This window comes from Pungitius pungitius, chromosome 7 (assembly GCF_949316345.1).
Source record: "Pungitius pungitius chromosome 7, fPunPun2.1, whole genome shotgun sequence".
Taxonomy (NCBI): Eukaryota; Metazoa; Chordata; class Actinopteri; order Perciformes; family Gasterosteidae; genus Pungitius; species Pungitius pungitius.
Genome location: NC_084906.1, coordinates 1,067,381 through 1,086,662, shown reverse-complemented (window position 1 = coordinate 1,086,662; position 19,282 = coordinate 1,067,381). Strand labels below are relative to the sequence as shown.

Genomic DNA, 19,282 nt, shown 5'->3' with positions numbered 1-19,282 from the left:
GTGTCCCAGTTCATCTGGCTTTATGTAGAATGGAAGCGATCCAGTTTCCTCTCACTTTGTGAGTTTGTTATTATTCTTCCCTTCTTCACCTGCACAAACCCCTAAGAGCTTTTTGCCCACCGAGCTTCTAGAAATGTAAAGGTGAAGATGTGAGGCAGCCCTTTACATTTGTCAGGCACAAGAACCAAAGTGCACCGCAGCGTCATCAGTCATGTTGGGGGTAGTGGGGGAATGGAGAGGGGGTGGTGGTTCAGAGGTGAGATTCTGAGGTTTGGGAGAGACAGAGGATTCCTGTCTCTTCACCTCCCCCCCCCGTGCCTAACAATCATGGGTCACTCCACTCCAGATGTGACTCATGTGGTGATGCGTGTAACCTAGCCGTTGAAACCCTCTGACCGAGAGGTTTTTACACAGCGTGTCGGGGAACTTCGATCGGCTTGGTAGACGGATGTCAGCCCCCGAGGGGGGGGGGGGTTCATTCTTGAGACGTGGTCGTAGTCTTTAGTCCATGAGGTCACTGCACGAGGCACCAAAGTGCTGGGTGTGCAAGACGAATTGGCTGCAAACAACACAGAGCGCCTCACTTAAGTACACAAGGGGAGGGTGAGTCATCAGGGACACAGGTGCACACAAGCGGGGAGGCAGCCGCCATCAGCACACTTGGAAGACACGATGAGGACAGAGGAAGTCAAGACACCTGAAACAAGACTGAGACATGGTGATTGTCAAAGTAAAACAGTGAAAATAATAAAAGGCGAGCGTTGAAACAGCGATTATGTACATTATTGTACAGCAGCAACAGTAACAGCACAACAACTATAATGTTGAAATAAATATGGCTAATGATAATTTTTGTTGTTGTTATTAGAGATGTAAAGTTGGTGCTATTCATGTATTGCTGATTAGAAGGTCACCATGAAGTCCTTCTCTTTCTCAGGGAGGCGGGGACTGTCCGGAGATGAGCATTGGCGCCATTAAGATCGCCTTGGAGATCTCTTTGCCGGGATCCTTCATTTACGTTTTCACGGATGCTCGGTCCAAAGATTACAAGCTGACTAATGAAGTTCTGCAGCTCATTCAGCAGAAACAGTCACAGGTTTGGATATTACTGTGTTATAAAGGATATCATATATTATATACAGAAGTAATAGTTCACATTGTGATCTATCTATATATATATTATCTATGCGTCCGTAGGTGGTGTTTGTGCTGACAGGAGACTGTGATGACAGGACTCACATTGGCTACAAGGTTTACGAGGAGATCGCCTCCACCAGCTCTGGGCAGGTTTTCCATCTAGACAAGAAACAGGTCAACGAGGTAAGAGCATCTCGGGAAGAACGCTCTTTGGTCACAGCACTCACATCATCTCAGCTTGGCCTTGGTTTGTAACCAAACTGTGTAAATTACATCATGGGAGAAGGTTTTACATTTAGTTGTGTCCGTGTCCAGGTCTGGAAACAAGATCAAATGGGCTAGAAACATTCCATTGATTGATGTATACTATAGCTCTTTTTAACCTCTCCAAAAAGAATAATTCAGCAGTCAGGAACTGGGCAGGGGGTCAAAGCCAGAGGTTTGAATCATGTTGCTGTTTCATTACAGTTAGATAAGGACACTTGTTAGTGCAGAAAAGGATTCAAGTGGTGTAAATCTTTTGATAAGATGCATGAGAGTTCTTTGCTATTGGTCCATCTTTTTTTAGTAAATTAGAAATGTTAATATGAAGTAAAACAGGGTCTTAGTATGTTGGTTTGGTTTTGGATAAAAGCGGCAGCTAAATGACGTGTAATGTAATGTCTGTGGGGTTTATTCTAAAGAAGCTAGTGTCTTTCAGGAAAATATGGATACAAATTAGTAAAAGCATTCAGTATGTTTGAGTCAAATCAATTGGGTTTTTACCCGGAGACTTTGACAGCGCTTTATCATTAAACTCTCACGTCAGAATGGCCTGTTTCACATAGTAAAAGGTTAAACAGGTCAAACAGAGTCTACGTCTGCCCTGTGTGCAGCTGAGGGAGTGAACGTATCAGGGGCTAAGTTGATAGATTATTCATATTTTAGAATTAAGAAATTGACTTTGTTTGATAATGTTGTTACATAGAGTTCCTTCACTAACATTTATACCATAGTAGAGACAATATACATTAGCCACTCTATGAATGGGTTGCTATTCTTGCCTTCTTCACACTTCTTTCCCTTGGCCGCAGGTTCTGAAATGGGTGGAGGACGCCGTGCAGTCATCCAAGGTCCACCTGCTGTCCACTGATCACATCAGTGGGGCAAGCAACACCTGGCCGATGCCCTTTGACCCTAGTCTCAAGGAAGTCACTGTGGCCCTGAGCGGCCCAGCACCTAACATTGAGATAAGAGATCCCCAGGGTATGATGAGTGTTAACTTATATCAGCGGGATTACAGATGTTTATAGATTGATGGAGTTGTTATCACGTAATACAGTATATATGTCGTACAGATTGGTGACATGGAAATACAAATAAGCCTAACTACAAAGAACACAAGTGTAGAAGCAAATGCAGATCTTCCAATACGGGATAAGTGAGCTCATTGAATGGTTGGTGGAGCATGGAAATTATTCATATATTTCTTTTCTATGGTCATTGCAGATTTCACTTATTTGAATGCCCCATGTGTCCCTGAGCAAGACACCGAACCCCTAATTGCTCCCCAGGCAAAAATGTAATGCACGGGTTATAATGCAATGTAAGTCGCTTAGGATAAAAGCGTCAGCTAAATAACATGTAATGTAATGAATATAGAGGTTTGGCACATGGCACATGAAGTGTTAAGGAAATCAGTGTGGAGGTCATTCCACTGCCTGCTATGTTGTTAGCATGTAAATAATACAAACAGGGATAATGCAAAATCAAAATACTAATATACATGGGTTATGATCAGAATGCGTCAGTCTCTGTAAATCAGAAATAATACACTATTTTGAGTTAAATTTTTCATACATGAAGAGTTTAAAGAATAAGAGAACATTTTAGACAGACCAGATAGAGCTTAATAGAGAACACCCAAAAAATAAGTAATCTTTGTAGGACTTGATTCATTAAAATATTATCTGCGATCCACTAATGTAACACTTGTTGTTTCATTAAACCTACAGTTTACTGTAAATGCTAAAAGCATATCTTGCATCTACATAATTTGACAACTAACATTCATCATCTTGTATGTAACCCTAAGCATGCATGTGGATAAACATCTCAGTGGTTGGCCTACAGGAAAGCTCATGGGGACGAGCGACGGCCTGACTGAGCTCCTGCACATTCCCAACTCTGCAAAAGTTGTCAACATCAAGGACCCTCGGTCTGGCATGTGGTCTATCAAGGTAAACATTTCATTGTCGCAGGGAAGGTGTGTATAACAAATTGCGGGTTTCAACTTCCAGAGCTGTGCTGTCTTTAGAAAAGACTCACTGCAAGTACTTCAGTAGTGCACCTTGAAATGAGGTCACAACTCTCACCGTCTGGGGAGGGAGCTGAGCTCTTGTGGAAGGTTCTTAAGTTGAATTACTGCAGTAATATATCAGATGTTGAGATACAGTCATATTCTTACAGTTTAACTGTCTGGTTAAAGCATCTCCCAGCAAACCAAAATGTAATCACAAAGACATATTTGAGCACCGAGGTTTATTTCAGCCCTAGGAAATGAAGATAAAGTAAGTTCAAGGACACTGGTGTCCACACAACGTGTTACCTTTGTTTTACACCCTGCTGATGAGATAATAGCAAAAAGATCTCACATCGCACACCGCCTGCATTGTGAAATGCCAGATGTTTTGAAAAGCATTTTTACCTGAGTGATTTGTTGAAGCGGCCCCTGTATTCTCTGAAGATTTCTTTTGGATCACTTCTCTGAAAAACGGTGTAACGTGTTTAACAGAAGAAGAAATAACATGGAAAACTGTCATCTCGTAGCGTAACATGAAACTTCCACATAAAGGGTTACAATGTGTCTTTTCTTCAATGTAGATCCTATTCTTGCCACGACTATTCCGTCAGTAAGCAGTAAGGAGAGTATGGAAAGACTTGCATGCATTTACAAGTCAAATTCCTTGTATGTCTCTTTTGGTAATAAGTGTTTCCTGATTCCTGATTTTCTGGATGTACAAATATATATTATTATTTAAGTAACATAAATGGTGAACAATCAGCGCTGCTTTTTTGTCTGCACTTCATCCAGAGGTTAATCTAGTGCCGTTGTCCGTCTCTGACCACAGTGTAAAAAGCCTCTGTAAAAAACATGCTGGAGCTCAACAAAATGCAAAATCCTTTTTAGCGTTACCACGGGCAGACCTTTTTTTAGGTTCAGATGTTTGAATTGCATTTTTCCTCCAGGTTCTATTCAGAAATGGTCAACTGTAGCATTCTCCAGTTTATTTTGTTCCGTTGCCTCTAATTCAGCCCCTTGTCTCATCACGAGTGCCTCTCCGTCACTTATCTTCTTTTCCTCATGCGCCTTCCTCCCGACAAATTCACTCCTCTAATTATCCCCCTCAGAGAATCTCCTGTTCTCTCAAGAACAAGTTCACCACTACTTTTTCTGGCTTTCAAGCTAAAAGTGTCTCCCTCTCATCTGAAGCCGTGTTTCCCGGGACATGAGTTTAGAAATGTGCATAAAGTACATTTGGGGCGATTCACTGTTGGGCCAAGCTGTGTTTCATTGAGGCTAATAGGACACGACACCTCAGTCTAAGAACCAGGCCATAGGTTTCACGTGAAAAGGGAGTTTAATCCATTTTGATCTGCCTTTAATTGGATGTTGTGGTGGAGGGTAGAAGGTGGGCTACTCCAGGATCAACGCCATGCAGGCATACTTTACAGTCACTTTATGCTGAATTTGGTAAATTGTGTAAGTGCAAAAGAGCTCTTCTATTTGTGCTTTGTGGTTGTGTGCGACTGCATGTTAGTATGTGTGTGTAGTGTGTGTATACAAGTGATCCAGGTGAGACTTCTTTGTGCCGGAGTGACCTCAGTGTTGATGAGTACATCCAAGCTCAATTGAATTGTATTTCCCAGGATAGTAGTTTGGAAAGGCTGTAATTTCAAAAGCATGTTAACAGCTCAAAGGATGAGTGCCGGTAACCCGCCCTCCTTTTGTTCTCTGTGTCTCTTTATTTTGCTCCTCTCTCTTATATAAGGCTTCTGGTGCATGTATTGTATTGGCATATGAAAGGGAAAGTCAAAGCACTTTGTCATTGGGATATTTAAAACCCATTAAATAAATGAAAAGTAATCCTTAAATAATTTAAATTGAAATGTTAAGTAAAATGTGGACTTTGCTTCAATTCATAATGGTGTTTCTTGGTCAGTTTTCTAGCAAATAAAACCACGCACAGTGACAGCTTTAACTTTAAAGTTCAAAAAGATGACATCAGAAGGTTTTCAAAATAAAAAATCTGTATCAGTTGTCTGATCCTGTTTTTCTCGTGCTGATTGCACTCTGTGAGGGTGTATTTAAGCCCGGTCAATTTGGGTGTGAAATTGGGAAATGAGTAGCTTTAATGACAGGGACCTTTTCTTGTCTTTGGTAAGTGCGGGACCTTTAAAGGTCATCTCCCCTAATAACGGCCTGGTTTACAACCAGCTAATCGCCCGGGGTGATTCCCAGGTAGCCATTGGAGCCCGTTTGATGACCTCATAATGTATTGTTTTTCACGAGGGCAGGCATTAGCTCTTTTTGCATGAAAGACATTGCCGGATTGTGTCCTGGTGTTCCTTAATTGTTAGAGCGATTTCATGTCTGGCTTGGCGTGTGTCTGCCTAAGTGCACCGCTCCATTTGTTGTTTTTCTTTTTACAAATAATTCAAGTTGATGTCAGTTCTAACTCAGTAATTATAAAATACAGTAAATTCACACATACTCTATCATTTTAGGTTTTTGCAAATTACAATGTAGGTATGCAGGCCTCAGCATTGTGAGTCAATGTCTGTAACACCTCCAAAGGGGTTTTACCTAAGATGAGGAGTTTCATTGTAATTATTCTGTCTGTTCCTTCAAAGCTTTAAAAGACCTTCATGCGAAGATCACCACATGATGCACTCTTTGATTATAGTGGTCGTGTTAATGTTGTTTAATTAAAGTAGGAATGTTTGACTTAATGGGTCATCTCGGAGTTGATGATGTCTTGCATGCTTGGATGTTTGACATTTGACAGTCAGCCATGATTTACTTGTCTATACACGCAGGCATGGTTAAAGAACAAAAGGCTTTTACACAACAGTTGATGTGCGTTGTCTGTCATTTGGATCACTCACTTCTGCCTTTGATGGAAAATACTGTTTTATTTTTGTATAAATTGTCATGGATGCCAGAAACACAGTAACCAGTAGTTTTGACGTATAACACGAGCACAGGACCTGTACTGTATGTATGTAATATATTTTTCCTCTTCCTTTAATACAGACCTCTAGTGAAGGAAGACACTCAGTCCGTGTATCAGGTCTCAGCACCATTGACTTCCGAGCCGGGTTTTCCAGAAGACCCACCCTGGACTTTAAAAAGACCTCCAGCAGGCCGGTACAAGGTCAGTGAGGTCAAGAGACAAAAACGCACAACCAAAACTGTTTGCTTTTGGTCACCTGTTGTGTTCACTTATATTTTTGGATTATGCAGTATCTCATACCGTCTTTCCAGGTATTCCCACACACATCCTTCTGAACACCACTGGGCTCTCGCCTCCTGCTGTGGCTGACAGGGTGGAGCTCCTGACAATCACGGGTGAAGTGATCAAAACTTTGCCAATCCGTTACTACCCCGGCCGCGAGCCCTTCGGCCTCTGGAACATCACAGAGTTCATTCCACCCACCGAGGCCTTCTTCCTGCGAGTGGCGGGATACGACCGGGACGGCTTCCTGTTCCACAGAGTCTCCAGTGTTTCCTTCTCAAGCATTGTACCTGGTCAGTGACGCCACCGTATCCAAATCCGTGGAGATATTTAGTCATTTGAGAGATACGTTTGTTTTGCATTGATCTCTTTTTTTTTTTTAGATGCCCCGAAGGTGGTGATGCCAGCCACGAGTCATGGTTACTACCTACAGAAAGGAGCGGTGCCCTGCCAGGTGGAGAGCCTGATCCCCTTCACTTTACGCTTCAGCAGGGACGGAAGACGACTTGGGGTGGATCAGCTCTTCAGGTGAGCAGGGCGGGGGGGGGGGCACTGAAAAGAAGAAACACATTTATAAGGCTGTCATGAGGAATACGTCTGTCTGAGCATTTCAGAAGATACTTTTCCACGTGTTTATATGAATTGTATTTGTTTGCAACTGTCTTCCTTTTGATTCTAGTGAGTCCAACAATGCATCCTGGTCGATTGCCCAGGTGACTCTAAAGGATGAGGGCTACTACGAGTGCATTGCCATCAGCCGCGCTGGGACAGGAAGAGCTCGTACCTTCCTTGATGTGTCAGGTAAGCACAAATACCGACCGAGACAACCACCGGGTCAGAGGATGAAGCAGCCAACTTACTGAACGTATTTGATCACAAGCAGGAACAAATGCTTACAGCTGACCTCAATGTACTGATTTGTGTTCAGTGGACGGTGAGCAGAGTTTTGTTTTTACTGGGTTCAAGGTCTCTTGCTGTGGATCACGCACTGTGACGCTTGTTGGCAGAATCTATGTAGCTTTTAGAAAAATCTGACCCAGACAATGTCATGGAGTTTATAGTATGATTTGTGTGCCGGATTTGTAAGTAATGGAATTTAAAGGTGATATAAGATGATGCACATATAAACCTATAACCTTTCCTCAAGCTATGGACCAAGAAAAACATAGTTCAGGTGGCTATGCCGGCACGCTGGTGCACACAGGCAATTTAGGCACCACAGTGATGAATGCATTACAATTTATGATCTGATTGTTCTCAATGAGATCATAAATTAAGGAATGTAATACATTGCTTGCATGGTTGTCAAAGGTTTGAGCACATACCGAACCAGTGAGATCATTAAATGATTTACACTTTTAATATCACGGCTGGGAAAAAAAGAAAGAAATACTTTTTGACTTTTTTCTGCATTGCTTGTTTTACACAACCCTTTATATTTTGAGAGCCCAGAGCTGACGCCACATGAGTCACAATGATGTTGGTAAGAGTCACCTCATCCAAATTTTGCTTTCCAAAAAAGTCTTCCTGCTTTGTGAACTTCCCTGGAGCTCCATCAATATGATGGATGCCGAGCAGAAAGGAAGAAGTGCGGAGAAAAATACAGCGAGAAGTCATTGAAAGACGCTTTGGCAAACATAAGAAGGAAAGGGGGGGCATTAGGCATTATTGTAACGCTCCCACAATGTTTGCCTTCCAGAGGTGGAGAGGAGACGTAGTTTGTCTTATGATGTCTCTAAGGTATGGTGAGTAGGTTAATCCTTCTCAGCCTCAACTCCAACCTTTGTCAGTGATATTCTGTAACAGCATGACAGGTCTCCACACTTGAAGACACAGAAAAACACACATGAGACCCACTTACTTGCCAAAGTTATGTCACCCTAATCCCAAGGACCCATGGTGAAATCCCCAGCATCCTCTTTGGACCAGTGCCAACCCCAGCACGCCTCCATCTTCTCTTTCTCTCTCCTTTTCCCCCGCAATGCTTTGGCTCACCCTTGAAGATCGATGACTGAAGATGCAATGAGGCTGATGGGATTGTCCTCAACACTGGAGAGAAAGACAGAGATAGTGGAAGAGATAGAGAATTAGGACATGAAAAGGACCAAAGGGATATCCGTATACAGGAGGATTTATTTAAGAAAATAAAAAAAGACCAGTTTAGACTGATTATAACATGGTGTAACCATAATCTTTCATTACATGCTTGCTTCCTGGTAAACAAAAAGATGGATATTCCTTCATAGATTTCTTCACTAAATGTTAGTTTACCAAAATGTTTAGTCAGCAACATTGCTCCCAATTGCTGCAGAATACTATATGTCAGTAATAAAGTAACAACTTGCACTGAAATTATTCATTATTATTTTGTCATCCTTCAGAGCCGCCACCAGCCATCACAGCCGAGGGGAATGTGACCGCGTCTCCCGGCTCTCGCGCCGTCCTCACCTGCCACGTCGTCAGCACGGTCAGCTTCAACCTCACCTGGCTGCGGGGGGGTCACGATGCCCGCCTGGACCCTCAGGTGCGCGTCTTGGCCAACCTCTCGCTACAGGTGCCCGCTGTGACCCCGGATCACTCGGGCTGGTATGAATGCGTGGCCGTCAGCGAAGGAGGGGCGCAGGCAGAGCGGATCTACCTCACTGTGCAAGGTGAGGAGTGCGTGTCATTTCCACCCCGACACACCCACATGTGCTTCATGTGCTTGTCTCGTGAGACTTTTCCTGTTTTAGCGAATTTACACCCTGGAGGAACTTTTCAAACACGTTCCACTATTAAAATTCACCATTGTGTCCCAAGTGCCCCCCCCCCCCCCCCCCCCCTTCCCTCCTTTTTCAGCTCCCTATAATTCACACTCATGCTTTATGAGACGTGTGAATATTATTTATGTGTCACTCTCAGTGCTACGGTAGAGTTTTCCACCTGCAGACAGCTCTCATAGTCCGAGCCCCTGACTGACACTGAATCAGGGACACCTCGTTGTTCAGGGTCTCTCTGGCGATCTGGGCAGCACTACAGAGAATCCGCCTGAGCTTGAACAGGAAATGCCGACGTAATAAAGCAACTATGACCTGTCGTTAGCGGATGATTTCAGCCAGAACCAGCGGACAAGGATCCAGGAGGCACAGATGGTTGAAATAAAGTAATTGGGAGAAGCCTCGTTTTGCCTAATACAATCCAAATGGACAGCATTTACTTTGTTATACAACCATCAGTCCCAGAAGAAGTTAATAAAAAAAAACATCTGCTGCTTAGTGTTGCCTAAAACCCTCATTGTATGTGTCCTTCCAGCTCATGATGCTTTGAAACCAAAACATTATTTCTCCTGTAGAACAACAAAGAAATAATTTCACCTTTAGCTAACTTTTTTTTCTCGCCCTATTTTTCTTGTGTAATTCAAAAGTCAACCGTGATTTTAAGGGAACAGAACAAGAAATTGCAGGTGTAACACCGGTGATGCAGGGTTGGAGTGGAGCTCTGTCATTTGGCTTGACTCACTGACACAGCTGACCCGAAAAGCATTTTTCCCGGTTTAACTGCATATTTTCCTTCATAGATCGTCCCCTGCTCGTGATTTTTTACATGATCTTGTCGCTACTGTCTTTGTTATTATTTTCTTAAAACCAATTTCTTTCCCCTTATTATTTTCTTGCCCTTTTTCTCTCTTAAAACATCTGTCAGCGAAAACCTTAGGGTTTCCTAATCACCCCCTGGTCAGACCCATCCTAGTTATTAGCCTCACTTTGAAGTGTCTGCTGACGTCGTACAGCACAGTGGAACTTGTTCATGGCCACGAGCCAGCAGAACAAGGATTAACAGGATTTGTAGCAGATATCCTGGTTTCTAGACGGAAATCGTAAGGTACACAACCTGAAAATGCTGTTGTGCATGTTGTTGACGAGGAGGAAAATAGTCAGAGAGCAGCGGGAGTTGAGATGCCGCTGAATGTGAACGTAGACGAGCGAGAGGGGGAAGGAAGAGGCCAAAAATGGAGCAGGTGATGAGCACTGTGCTAAAGACGGGCTTCTCTCTGAGGCATTCAGGCTGCTGCTGAGTCACGGAAGAAAAATGTGTCTACCTTCTCCCTGACCTCAGAGGTCACCCTGGCCCCCTCAGGGGTTTGCAAGATGGAAGAAGCAATTGAGAGGAAAGGCTGTAGATAAAGACGTTCTGACACGCTTACTTTTGATCTTGCCCGAGTCGTACACAGTAAAGCCGGAGATTAATAAAAATCAGATTGCAGGACGAGGTATTTCTTGCTGTTAAACAATATAACACTTTTTGTTATTTACTAAGTGTTTGAAGAAAAGTTCTCACACTGTATTTTCTACCAGTTAGAAAGAAAAGAAAAGAATTTCCTGACATGCATCTAAAGGTCCAAAACATCATCAACAACACCTTAGGTCTACTTGCATGAATCTGTATACCAAGTGACCTCAGTGACTAAAATAGATGAGTGTTCATCATTTGTCTATCTGATCTTTTATCTTTTCCTTTAGAGGTGCCCAGAGTTTTAGTAGAGCCCCAGAATCAAACCTTTACAGCAGGAGAGGAAATGAGGATCAGATGCTCTGCCAGCGGCTACCCTCCGCCCCGCCTGGCCTGGACCCACAATGACAAGTTCATCGTGGCATCCAGCAGGTGAAGTCATCTACTTTCATATGGCTGTGTTTCAGGACCTTTTAGAAGTGTATCAATCATTTAAAAAAAGTTATACTTCATCCGTCTCATAGCAGTCCTACTTTCAAGTGATCATGCTGAAATTGAATGGCAATGACTGAATGGTGTATTTTGTGTGTTCAGACACAGGATGACTCCTGACGGCACTCTAGTAGTAAGAAACATGGAGAAAAAGTACGGAGGAGTGTATGGCTGCCTGGCCAGCAACTCGGCCGGAACCGATACCATGAACTCCATCCTAACTTACATTGGTGAGCAGCACAAAGCACACGCATCCATCCATCCCTTGATTTAAACCCCCTTTATTCTTTAAATCTTTCGGGACTGTAGTGTAACAACCGTTACGCAAGTGGCGTCCGTCTGCTCTCTTCATCCTGCTGGTGTTCTGTCCGTTCAACCTTCGCCCTCCACTTAGAATCCCCTGTGGTGAGAGTCGCTTCGAGTGATCTTCTCATCGGCATTGGAGAAACCACCGCGATGGCCTGTTCTGCGTCAGGAATCCCACAGCCTGAGATCTGGTGGTACAAAGGTAACGCCTGAGCAGAAGAAGAAAATATACAACAAAACTTATTTTCTGATTCAACATGCGCAAGAAACTAAAACCATGAGAGAATATTAAACGCTCAGCGGGGAACTTAAATATCGCCCCATTGGAGTTTCAAAGACCTGTAGTTTTTCCCACTAGTTGACCACGCAATCCACACAAGAATTAATCTGACTACTCTCCACTGTTGTTTGCTCTCTGCACCAGGTGGTGTCCAGCTGCGATCATCATCCTACTTGGACGTGGACGCGTTAGGAGGCTCTTTGACAATTAAGGAGACCCGGGATGTCGATGCCGGAGATTACACCTGCGTAGCTGTCAATGCTGCTGGCTCCTCTTCAGGAAAGATCTCCCTTGATGTTGGAGGTGAGCGCTATTTGAACCGATCAGTATCTTCTGCAACTGTACTATAGATTCCAATGTGCAGACTGAGGAGTTTGAAAGTGATGGAGTCATTTCTTGTTTCTTGTGTTGCCACGTTGCTGCAGCTGGCTGTTTCGTGGTATGCTTCTTTGAATCGTAAACCCTAAACGGTCAATGAATTGGGTGTTGTGCAATGTGTGTTTTTAATGATTCAAAGGGTACTTTGGTGCAGTTCATGAACAATGCATTTGCTAGGGCAGGGACATGAGGTGTCTGGTTTAAACCTTCACAATTATTATATTATGCATGCTTTCAATAGAATTGTTGTTAAAGGTCTAAAATGATTGAACCAACGATTTGTAAATTAATTGAAGGTTCTGTTTATTTCATGATTTTCATTTTGGTAAAAATGTATGTCTATTATGAAATAAAAATGAAGTCTTAGAAAACAACGCAATAAAATATTGATGATATATTTTACTTTTTCTATTTTTATTTTTTGTGTCACAATTACTTAACTTTTGGAATTTTTTTAACATATTCACACAGTTCTGTAAATCTGCTCCTAAATTCCAAGCAAACATGACTGAAAGGTTGATTGTCTGTGGAATGCAGTACAGATGGATGGATACCTTCAAAACCTTTTGACCGTTTCCATCATCAATCTTAATTTTTTCAGGGGCACCCAAGTTCACCCGAGAGCCATCTGACGTGGCTTCTGACATTGGCTCCGATGTGACCTTGCTCTGCCTCGTCAAAGGTCACCCTGAACCACAGGTCACCTGGAAGAGAGAGGATGGACTTCAAGTTTTCAACAGGCCCCGTTCATATGGATCTATTACACAGAGCAGGGAGGGACTCCATATAACCAGTGGGTACTTTGGTGGGAAGCACATTGCACTTGAAATTCACAATATTTATGCCTACATAAATAAATCCCTTTTTCACTCAGATCTCTGGGTGGAAGATGAAGCGGTCTATGTCTGTGAAGCTCACAATCACTTTGGCACAGTCCGGGCCCGGGCAACAATCACTGTGACTGGACTGGGTAAGAGCCAGTTATTCCTCTCAGTCCTTCAGTATATTCATTTCTGTTTAAAATATGTAGTTTTCTATCTGATTCCTTATCAATCAATTTATATGTGTTGTCATGCAATAAGTTGTGCTGAAATGAAGGAAACTGAAAAAGTACTTGGATAGGTCTGTCAGTCTTGAAATGCATGTACATATACAAACTATTTTAGATGAATTTGCCATTTTAATGTCTATTTAAAAATGATATGTACTCTCCATGTGAAGTAGATTTTCTCAAGCCTCATGCATTACAGTTGAGTGCTGTATGTCCTTGTCCCTGTATGTCCATGTGGATGCTGTGCACTGCGTGTGTCCCTTTGCATGTGAGAGTTCATTAGCACATTTCAGTGGGTCTTGTTAACCACTCTTTAGTATTTCACCATTTTCTTTACTGTGGAACCCCACTGAGCTCATACAGTATGTGGGCCAAAGGTCAGGAACCACAGGCCCACCCACATGACAGAACTGCCCCACTGCCCCACTACCCCGTTTCCTTTCTGACAGCGTTGCCTCAGGAGAAACACCCACCCGATGAACACACCCGACGCAGAAGCACATGTACTTTGGACGATGTTGCAAGTAGAGAGCAATAAAGTTGGCCTGCATGTGTACGTGCGTGCTTGTGAGGTTGTGATCCCAGGTCCTTCGGGGCGGTCGTCAAATTCCCTCACAACAAGCTGATGTCTATCACAGCCTACACACATGAACACCAGCATTGTGTTAACAGACCAACTGCTAGATAAAGTGAAACACGTAACTATGTTTGTTTACGTATGAAGATATCAGGGAAGTCAAAGGTGTGTTGAGACTGTGGGAAATGTACTGTATGCTCTATATGCTGTATTGTTAGCGTGTTTTCGCAAGGAAATATTCCCCTATTTATTGTGCATTACAAACACAAAAACCTAGACATGGGATTTGTCTTTTTTCCAATTTTTCCAGAGTATTATATTATTTTTGTCTGATACTAAGTACAACCCCACCTTTGGTGTCAATCTGCTGACTGTTGACGCACCAAATTGTAATTTAAAAAAAAATGTTTTACCTATTGTATGACTGTGTGGGGCATGTTTTACTGGTCTGCAGCCCATCACACTGCTCCATGCGCCCACACATGTCAACCCTTTCCGGGATCAATTTTTTTTGTCAATTTTTCCGGGAGACTCCCGAATTTCAAAGCCCCGCCCGAAAATCTCCCGGACCGACCTTTCTCCCGAATTTCTCCCGATTTCCACCCGGCCAACAATACTGCTGCACCACCCGTCACTGGGCGCGCCGTTTCACACCGAACAATAATAAAGGTTACACCTTGAAGTCAAGCGCGGGAATTACAACGGAAAAAGATGGCGCTGCAAAGAAAACCGCTAGCACCCCCCCCCGCGTCGAGCGCTAGCTTAAAATAGCTTACCATGATTTTTACTGCTCCCCACTTAAATGAATCCCCTCAGTCATGTGGTCAATCATCCTCTCAGCCTCCTTGATCGTGTTTTGACCAAAGCCCTGTATAATTGTTGTCTGCAGTTTCTCCTGTAATTGCGATGAGTCCGTCTGCACTGGGTGTCATGGAGGGCCAGCAGGTGACTTTGCCCTGTGTGCTATTGGCTGGGAATCCGCTGCCTGAGAGGCAGTGGCTACACAACTACGGCTTGGTGAGATCACACGGAGAGAGAGAGAGAGAGAGTTTTGAAACTTCTTTTTATATCTTTATTTTATTAGTATTGTATTTCCTGAACCACTTCAACGCACAAATCCTTCAGGTGACTTCAGACCATCATGTGACCGTGCGGAGGGACGGCAGTCTGCACATGGAGCGGGTCCGGCTCGATGATGCGGGCGACTACACCTGTTTGGCTGAAAACGTCATTGGGGCCACCAATCATACCACAACCGTCAACGTCTATGGTACTTTACAAAAACCTCAACATAAACTATAAATAGATACGCATATGCTTAAAAAGGAGGAAAAACCCTTAATGGACTTTTTGAGCACTAGCTGGTTCCACATTGTGTGTCTTATCAGCATGAAGTAATATTTTTACTTATACTTCTGCCGTAATACAAATGAATAATTGATGCTACTGTTGTATTGTGTTTTACTATTATTTTGTTTCACAAAGCAGCAGTTGCTGCCATTCGTTGGATTTAAAAGGTAGCTGCGTGCCTAAAAAGGACAGAAAAAAGCTCTTGTTGAAACAACAATATTTTACTTTACTTCTCTGCATTTAGCATTTATAACCAGTATAGAAACATACACTGTTTATAAGGGAGCCATGGATAATGTTATTCCGTAGGCTTTCTGCTATGACGGTTGAGACATCTACAAAAAAGGTTATAAAAATATATATATTTGATATAAAATTGCCCCTGCATTTGTTTTCTTTTTCTATTATTATTTTACCTCGTCCGTTTCTCACTTCCCTTCTTAAATGTCTTTTCAGCACTGAACTGCACTTAACCTCATGTGAAATGTGGTCTCCATTTATACTTAAATCAGCGATTGCCAGATTCTACCAAGTTAAGTAGAAATGGGTCGCAGCAAGTCTGTCGAAGCACAGACTTCCTTCTTGAAATTAGCTCAGTAGTTTCTAACTGTAAATAAACAAAATGGTAGACATTTATACTACATTATTGTATAGTTACATTTCCCAATAAGATAAACTTTCCATTTATACAATGTACGTGCAAAGACTCCGGATAGAAGACCACCATGTACCAATACTTGTTCGTACTGCATGACTTTGTTGTTTAGTTCAATCACATTTTTCATTTCAAAGAAGATGCTTTAAGCCCCCCCACAGCCGATCCTTTTTACAGAGCAGTAACAAACAACAACATAAGTCAAATAATGATAATAAGGAGGGAAAGAAGAAAGGACAAGAAACTACAGTAAATGAAGAGACATGCAGAGAGAACCAAACTCACTGTAGAAACTGTAGATCTTTATGATTTGACAAATATTTGATGAATGTATGCGTACACAAAAAATGACTATTTCCTTCCTATGTTTTCAGTGATTCCTACCATTCAGTATGGTCCTCAAGTATTCAGCACAATTGAGGGCACGGCCATCAGTCTACCCTGCCATGCCAGTGGAGTACCACCCCCTGACATTACCTGGACCAAGGTATTTCTGAAACATGCATCACTTGAAGTGATGTTCCTTTCATTGAAGACATAATTGTCTCTTCAACAAACAAACAAAATAGTAAAAGGGAGATTTAATAAATCCAAAGCATTAACGTATAAGAAATAGCAGCCAAGATTGCTCGTGTTTCACCATACAATGGTCAATTGTCACCAGGTTAGACACCGCAAACTAGAGCTTTTATGCAGCTCATTTGGATTCAAATGTGCACAATTAATGTTGTGTGGATGGATGCCGTTGAGGGCAGAGATAAGATCCACTTGAATGAGTCCAGATGTGGGTGCAGTTTTTTCAACTACAAGTTATCACAGACTCAAAGGTCCGCATTGCTATCATTTTTAGTTCAAGTCTTGCTCTGTTAATGGCACATGATAGGAGAAGGTCGGTGTGAGATTATACATATGTCAATCATGTGCTGCTCCATGAAAACAGCTCTACTCGTGTCCATTTGCTGGTAGAAGGAGGGGGGGGGGGTCCCCTTTTCTCCATCTTTCGCACTAGTTTCTATAGTTGTAAAAGCGATGCTGTTAAAGTGAACAGGACCAGAGGGACACATGAAACCTGACCCTGCTAAGTTTTTCAACAGCTGTTAAGATGTCATTTCCACCGATTCTTGTGCAGTTCTCCATCATGTCAGATCGAAAGTGACAGGCCATAGACGACACAATCCTGAGGAACTGACTTATAATATACACACACACTTAATCATTTAATTACCGCCTTTTTCAATCAACAGCAGCAAAGAAAATTCAACCATAAACTCATTCTGTGACACCATGACAGGTGTAACTAAAGTAAATAAAGCTGATTTAAGGATACTGACTGGCGCCACCTTTCCCTCTGGTGATTTGTCTGCAGGGTGGGGAGCTGATGAACTTGGGTGGTCCTGGCTTCTCCCTGGAGTCTGACGGCAGCCTCCTCATCACCTCCCCCTCTGGAAACGAGACTGGAGAGTTCATCTGCACAGCTACTAATGCTGCCGGCTACGCTTCCAGGAAGGTCCAGCTCATTGTCTATGGTAAACCTCATCACCAGCTGAATGCTGAATGAAGTCTGTACACGTCAACAGCTCACTAATAAATGAATTCATCAGTAAAGTTACTGTGATAATTTTCCAAGAGGTCTCGCAGCCTCTACCTGCTGCCAAACTACTACTACTACCGTACATGCAATATGATCAATGGTGGTGAAGAAGTAATGACACCAACACACTAACAAGAGGCAATTTGATCAAAATCTCATACCTGATAATACCTGATTAAACGCTGTTCAAAATTGTCCCATTAACGCCTAAGCGCTTTGAATCAAGTCAATATTTTTGTGTATACGTACTCCCAGTACGTCCTAGATCCAATGTTGGAGGCGCCGGAGGCTCAGCTGACCCGATGACAATGTCAGTAATCGAGGGCGAGGAGGCCATTTTGCCATGCGAGGTCCACAGTGTCCCGCCTCCCACCATAAGCTGGGCCAAGGAGAGACAGCTCATCTCCCCTTTCTCTCCGAGGTAAAACACATACAGATCCCCTTGGTGACTGCTGAGGTACAGTTTTTATGTACCCGCCTTCCAGTAAAGTTATTGTACATTAACTGTAGGATGAATACATGAAAAATACTATTATTATACAGGTTGTAGGTTCCAAGCTAGATTTACAGTTCTAAAACGGATCCAATTGTGTTTACATCGCTGTGCTCTCTCTCTCTCCCCTCATAGCTTAAGGCTGTAGTTTGTGGTTTTATAAGATGACTGAGTAATCCTACTCTTCTCTGTGATCTCTTGTACACACTGCCAAGGCACCTACAATTGTGGTTGATGGTGGATTAGTAAGATTTCTGTTGACAGAAATCAGTTATTAAGTTTTTTTTTAAAAATCGGTATGTTTTCACTTGTTAGGGTCCTCACTACGACTAGTCGTAGAGGAACCTATTGTATTTCAAGGAATTATTATTATTCTCACAAACTGCAGGCCTTTTTGGGGCCTTTATGATATTCAAAAAGTTGTCAAATGGCATGGATATCTGGACTGTTAACATTTTTTATAATTTTTTGGTGTCACATTTGAAATGTTTCTATAGCCTCCTCTAGAAATTAAAAAAGACCACACTAGGCCAGTTTCCCCCCGATGTCCGATCAACTTGAAAGTTGGCACACAGGTGTTCTTCGACATCCTCTACAAAAAAGTCAGTCGTCGTATGCAAATGCGTCTAACTAGATTTTCCGCCATTTTGAATTTAGTGAAAAACACATTTTTGGCAATTATTGGTTCATTGTGCCCTTGAGATATCAGAATGGTGCTGATAACTCATTGCTTTGATGAGATATGGGCCAATTATCTTCACAAGGGGTGTAGCTTAATCTGGCAGATTTTTAACTTCCAAATGACTTGGCCTGCCATCACCAAAATTATAGCATGTGTGAACACTGAAGCCGTAAACACACACTAATATTTTCATAATTTTTGAAGAATAGGGGGCTCTGCAATTAATAGTTGAAAATCTGCCTTTTAGGCCTCTTTTTGGCCTTTTTTCATGATTTCTTACTGTTTGTTGTGTTGCTGCTTGTGTGTGTGTGTGTGTCCCTCCCAGGCACACTCAGCTCACCTCCGGCTCTATGAAAATCTTGGAGACCAGAGTTTCAGACAGTGGCCTTTATGTGTGTGTTGCCTTGAATATTGCCGGCAACTTAACACAATCTATTGAGCTAAGTGTTTTGGGTAAGTAACAAATATTTATTGTGATCATCATGATATTATCAAGAGTTCCTGAGAAGCAGGATCACTGTTTTCTGCAGGATTGTACTGTATCTGGTTATTAGAGGTATTATCAAACATAGAGGCATTCAAA

At 42.5% G+C, this 19,282-nt stretch overlaps 1 protein-coding gene across 1 annotated transcript in view; it reads left to right on the top strand.

Annotated features, from left to right (window-relative positions):
- hmcn1 (hemicentin 1) overlaps window positions 1-19,282 on the top strand; it is a 62,405-nt gene that overhangs the window by 10,029 nt on the left and 33,094 nt on the right. The window contains exons 3-23 of the mRNA XM_037470186.2: window positions 938-1,096; window positions 1,198-1,320; window positions 2,211-2,382; window positions 3,250-3,356; window positions 6,434-6,554; window positions 6,665-6,928; window positions 7,019-7,163; window positions 7,315-7,436; window positions 9,017-9,286; window positions 11,135-11,276; window positions 11,439-11,566; window positions 11,731-11,844; window positions 12,067-12,225; window positions 12,902-13,093; window positions 13,175-13,270; window positions 14,818-14,945; window positions 15,054-15,198; window positions 16,308-16,420; window positions 17,300-17,459; window positions 17,780-17,945; window positions 19,025-19,152. Coding sequence (XP_037326083.2) covers window positions 938-1,096; window positions 1,198-1,320; window positions 2,211-2,382; window positions 3,250-3,356; window positions 6,434-6,554; window positions 6,665-6,928; window positions 7,019-7,163; window positions 7,315-7,436; window positions 9,017-9,286; window positions 11,135-11,276; window positions 11,439-11,566; window positions 11,731-11,844; window positions 12,067-12,225; window positions 12,902-13,093; window positions 13,175-13,270; window positions 14,818-14,945; window positions 15,054-15,198; window positions 16,308-16,420; window positions 17,300-17,459; window positions 17,780-17,945; window positions 19,025-19,152 — 3,154 coding nt within the window. The remainder of the gene's footprint in view (window positions 1-937; window positions 1,097-1,197; window positions 1,321-2,210; window positions 2,383-3,249; window positions 3,357-6,433; window positions 6,555-6,664; window positions 6,929-7,018; window positions 7,164-7,314; window positions 7,437-9,016; window positions 9,287-11,134; window positions 11,277-11,438; window positions 11,567-11,730; window positions 11,845-12,066; window positions 12,226-12,901; window positions 13,094-13,174; window positions 13,271-14,817; window positions 14,946-15,053; window positions 15,199-16,307; window positions 16,421-17,299; window positions 17,460-17,779; window positions 17,946-19,024; window positions 19,153-19,282) is intronic.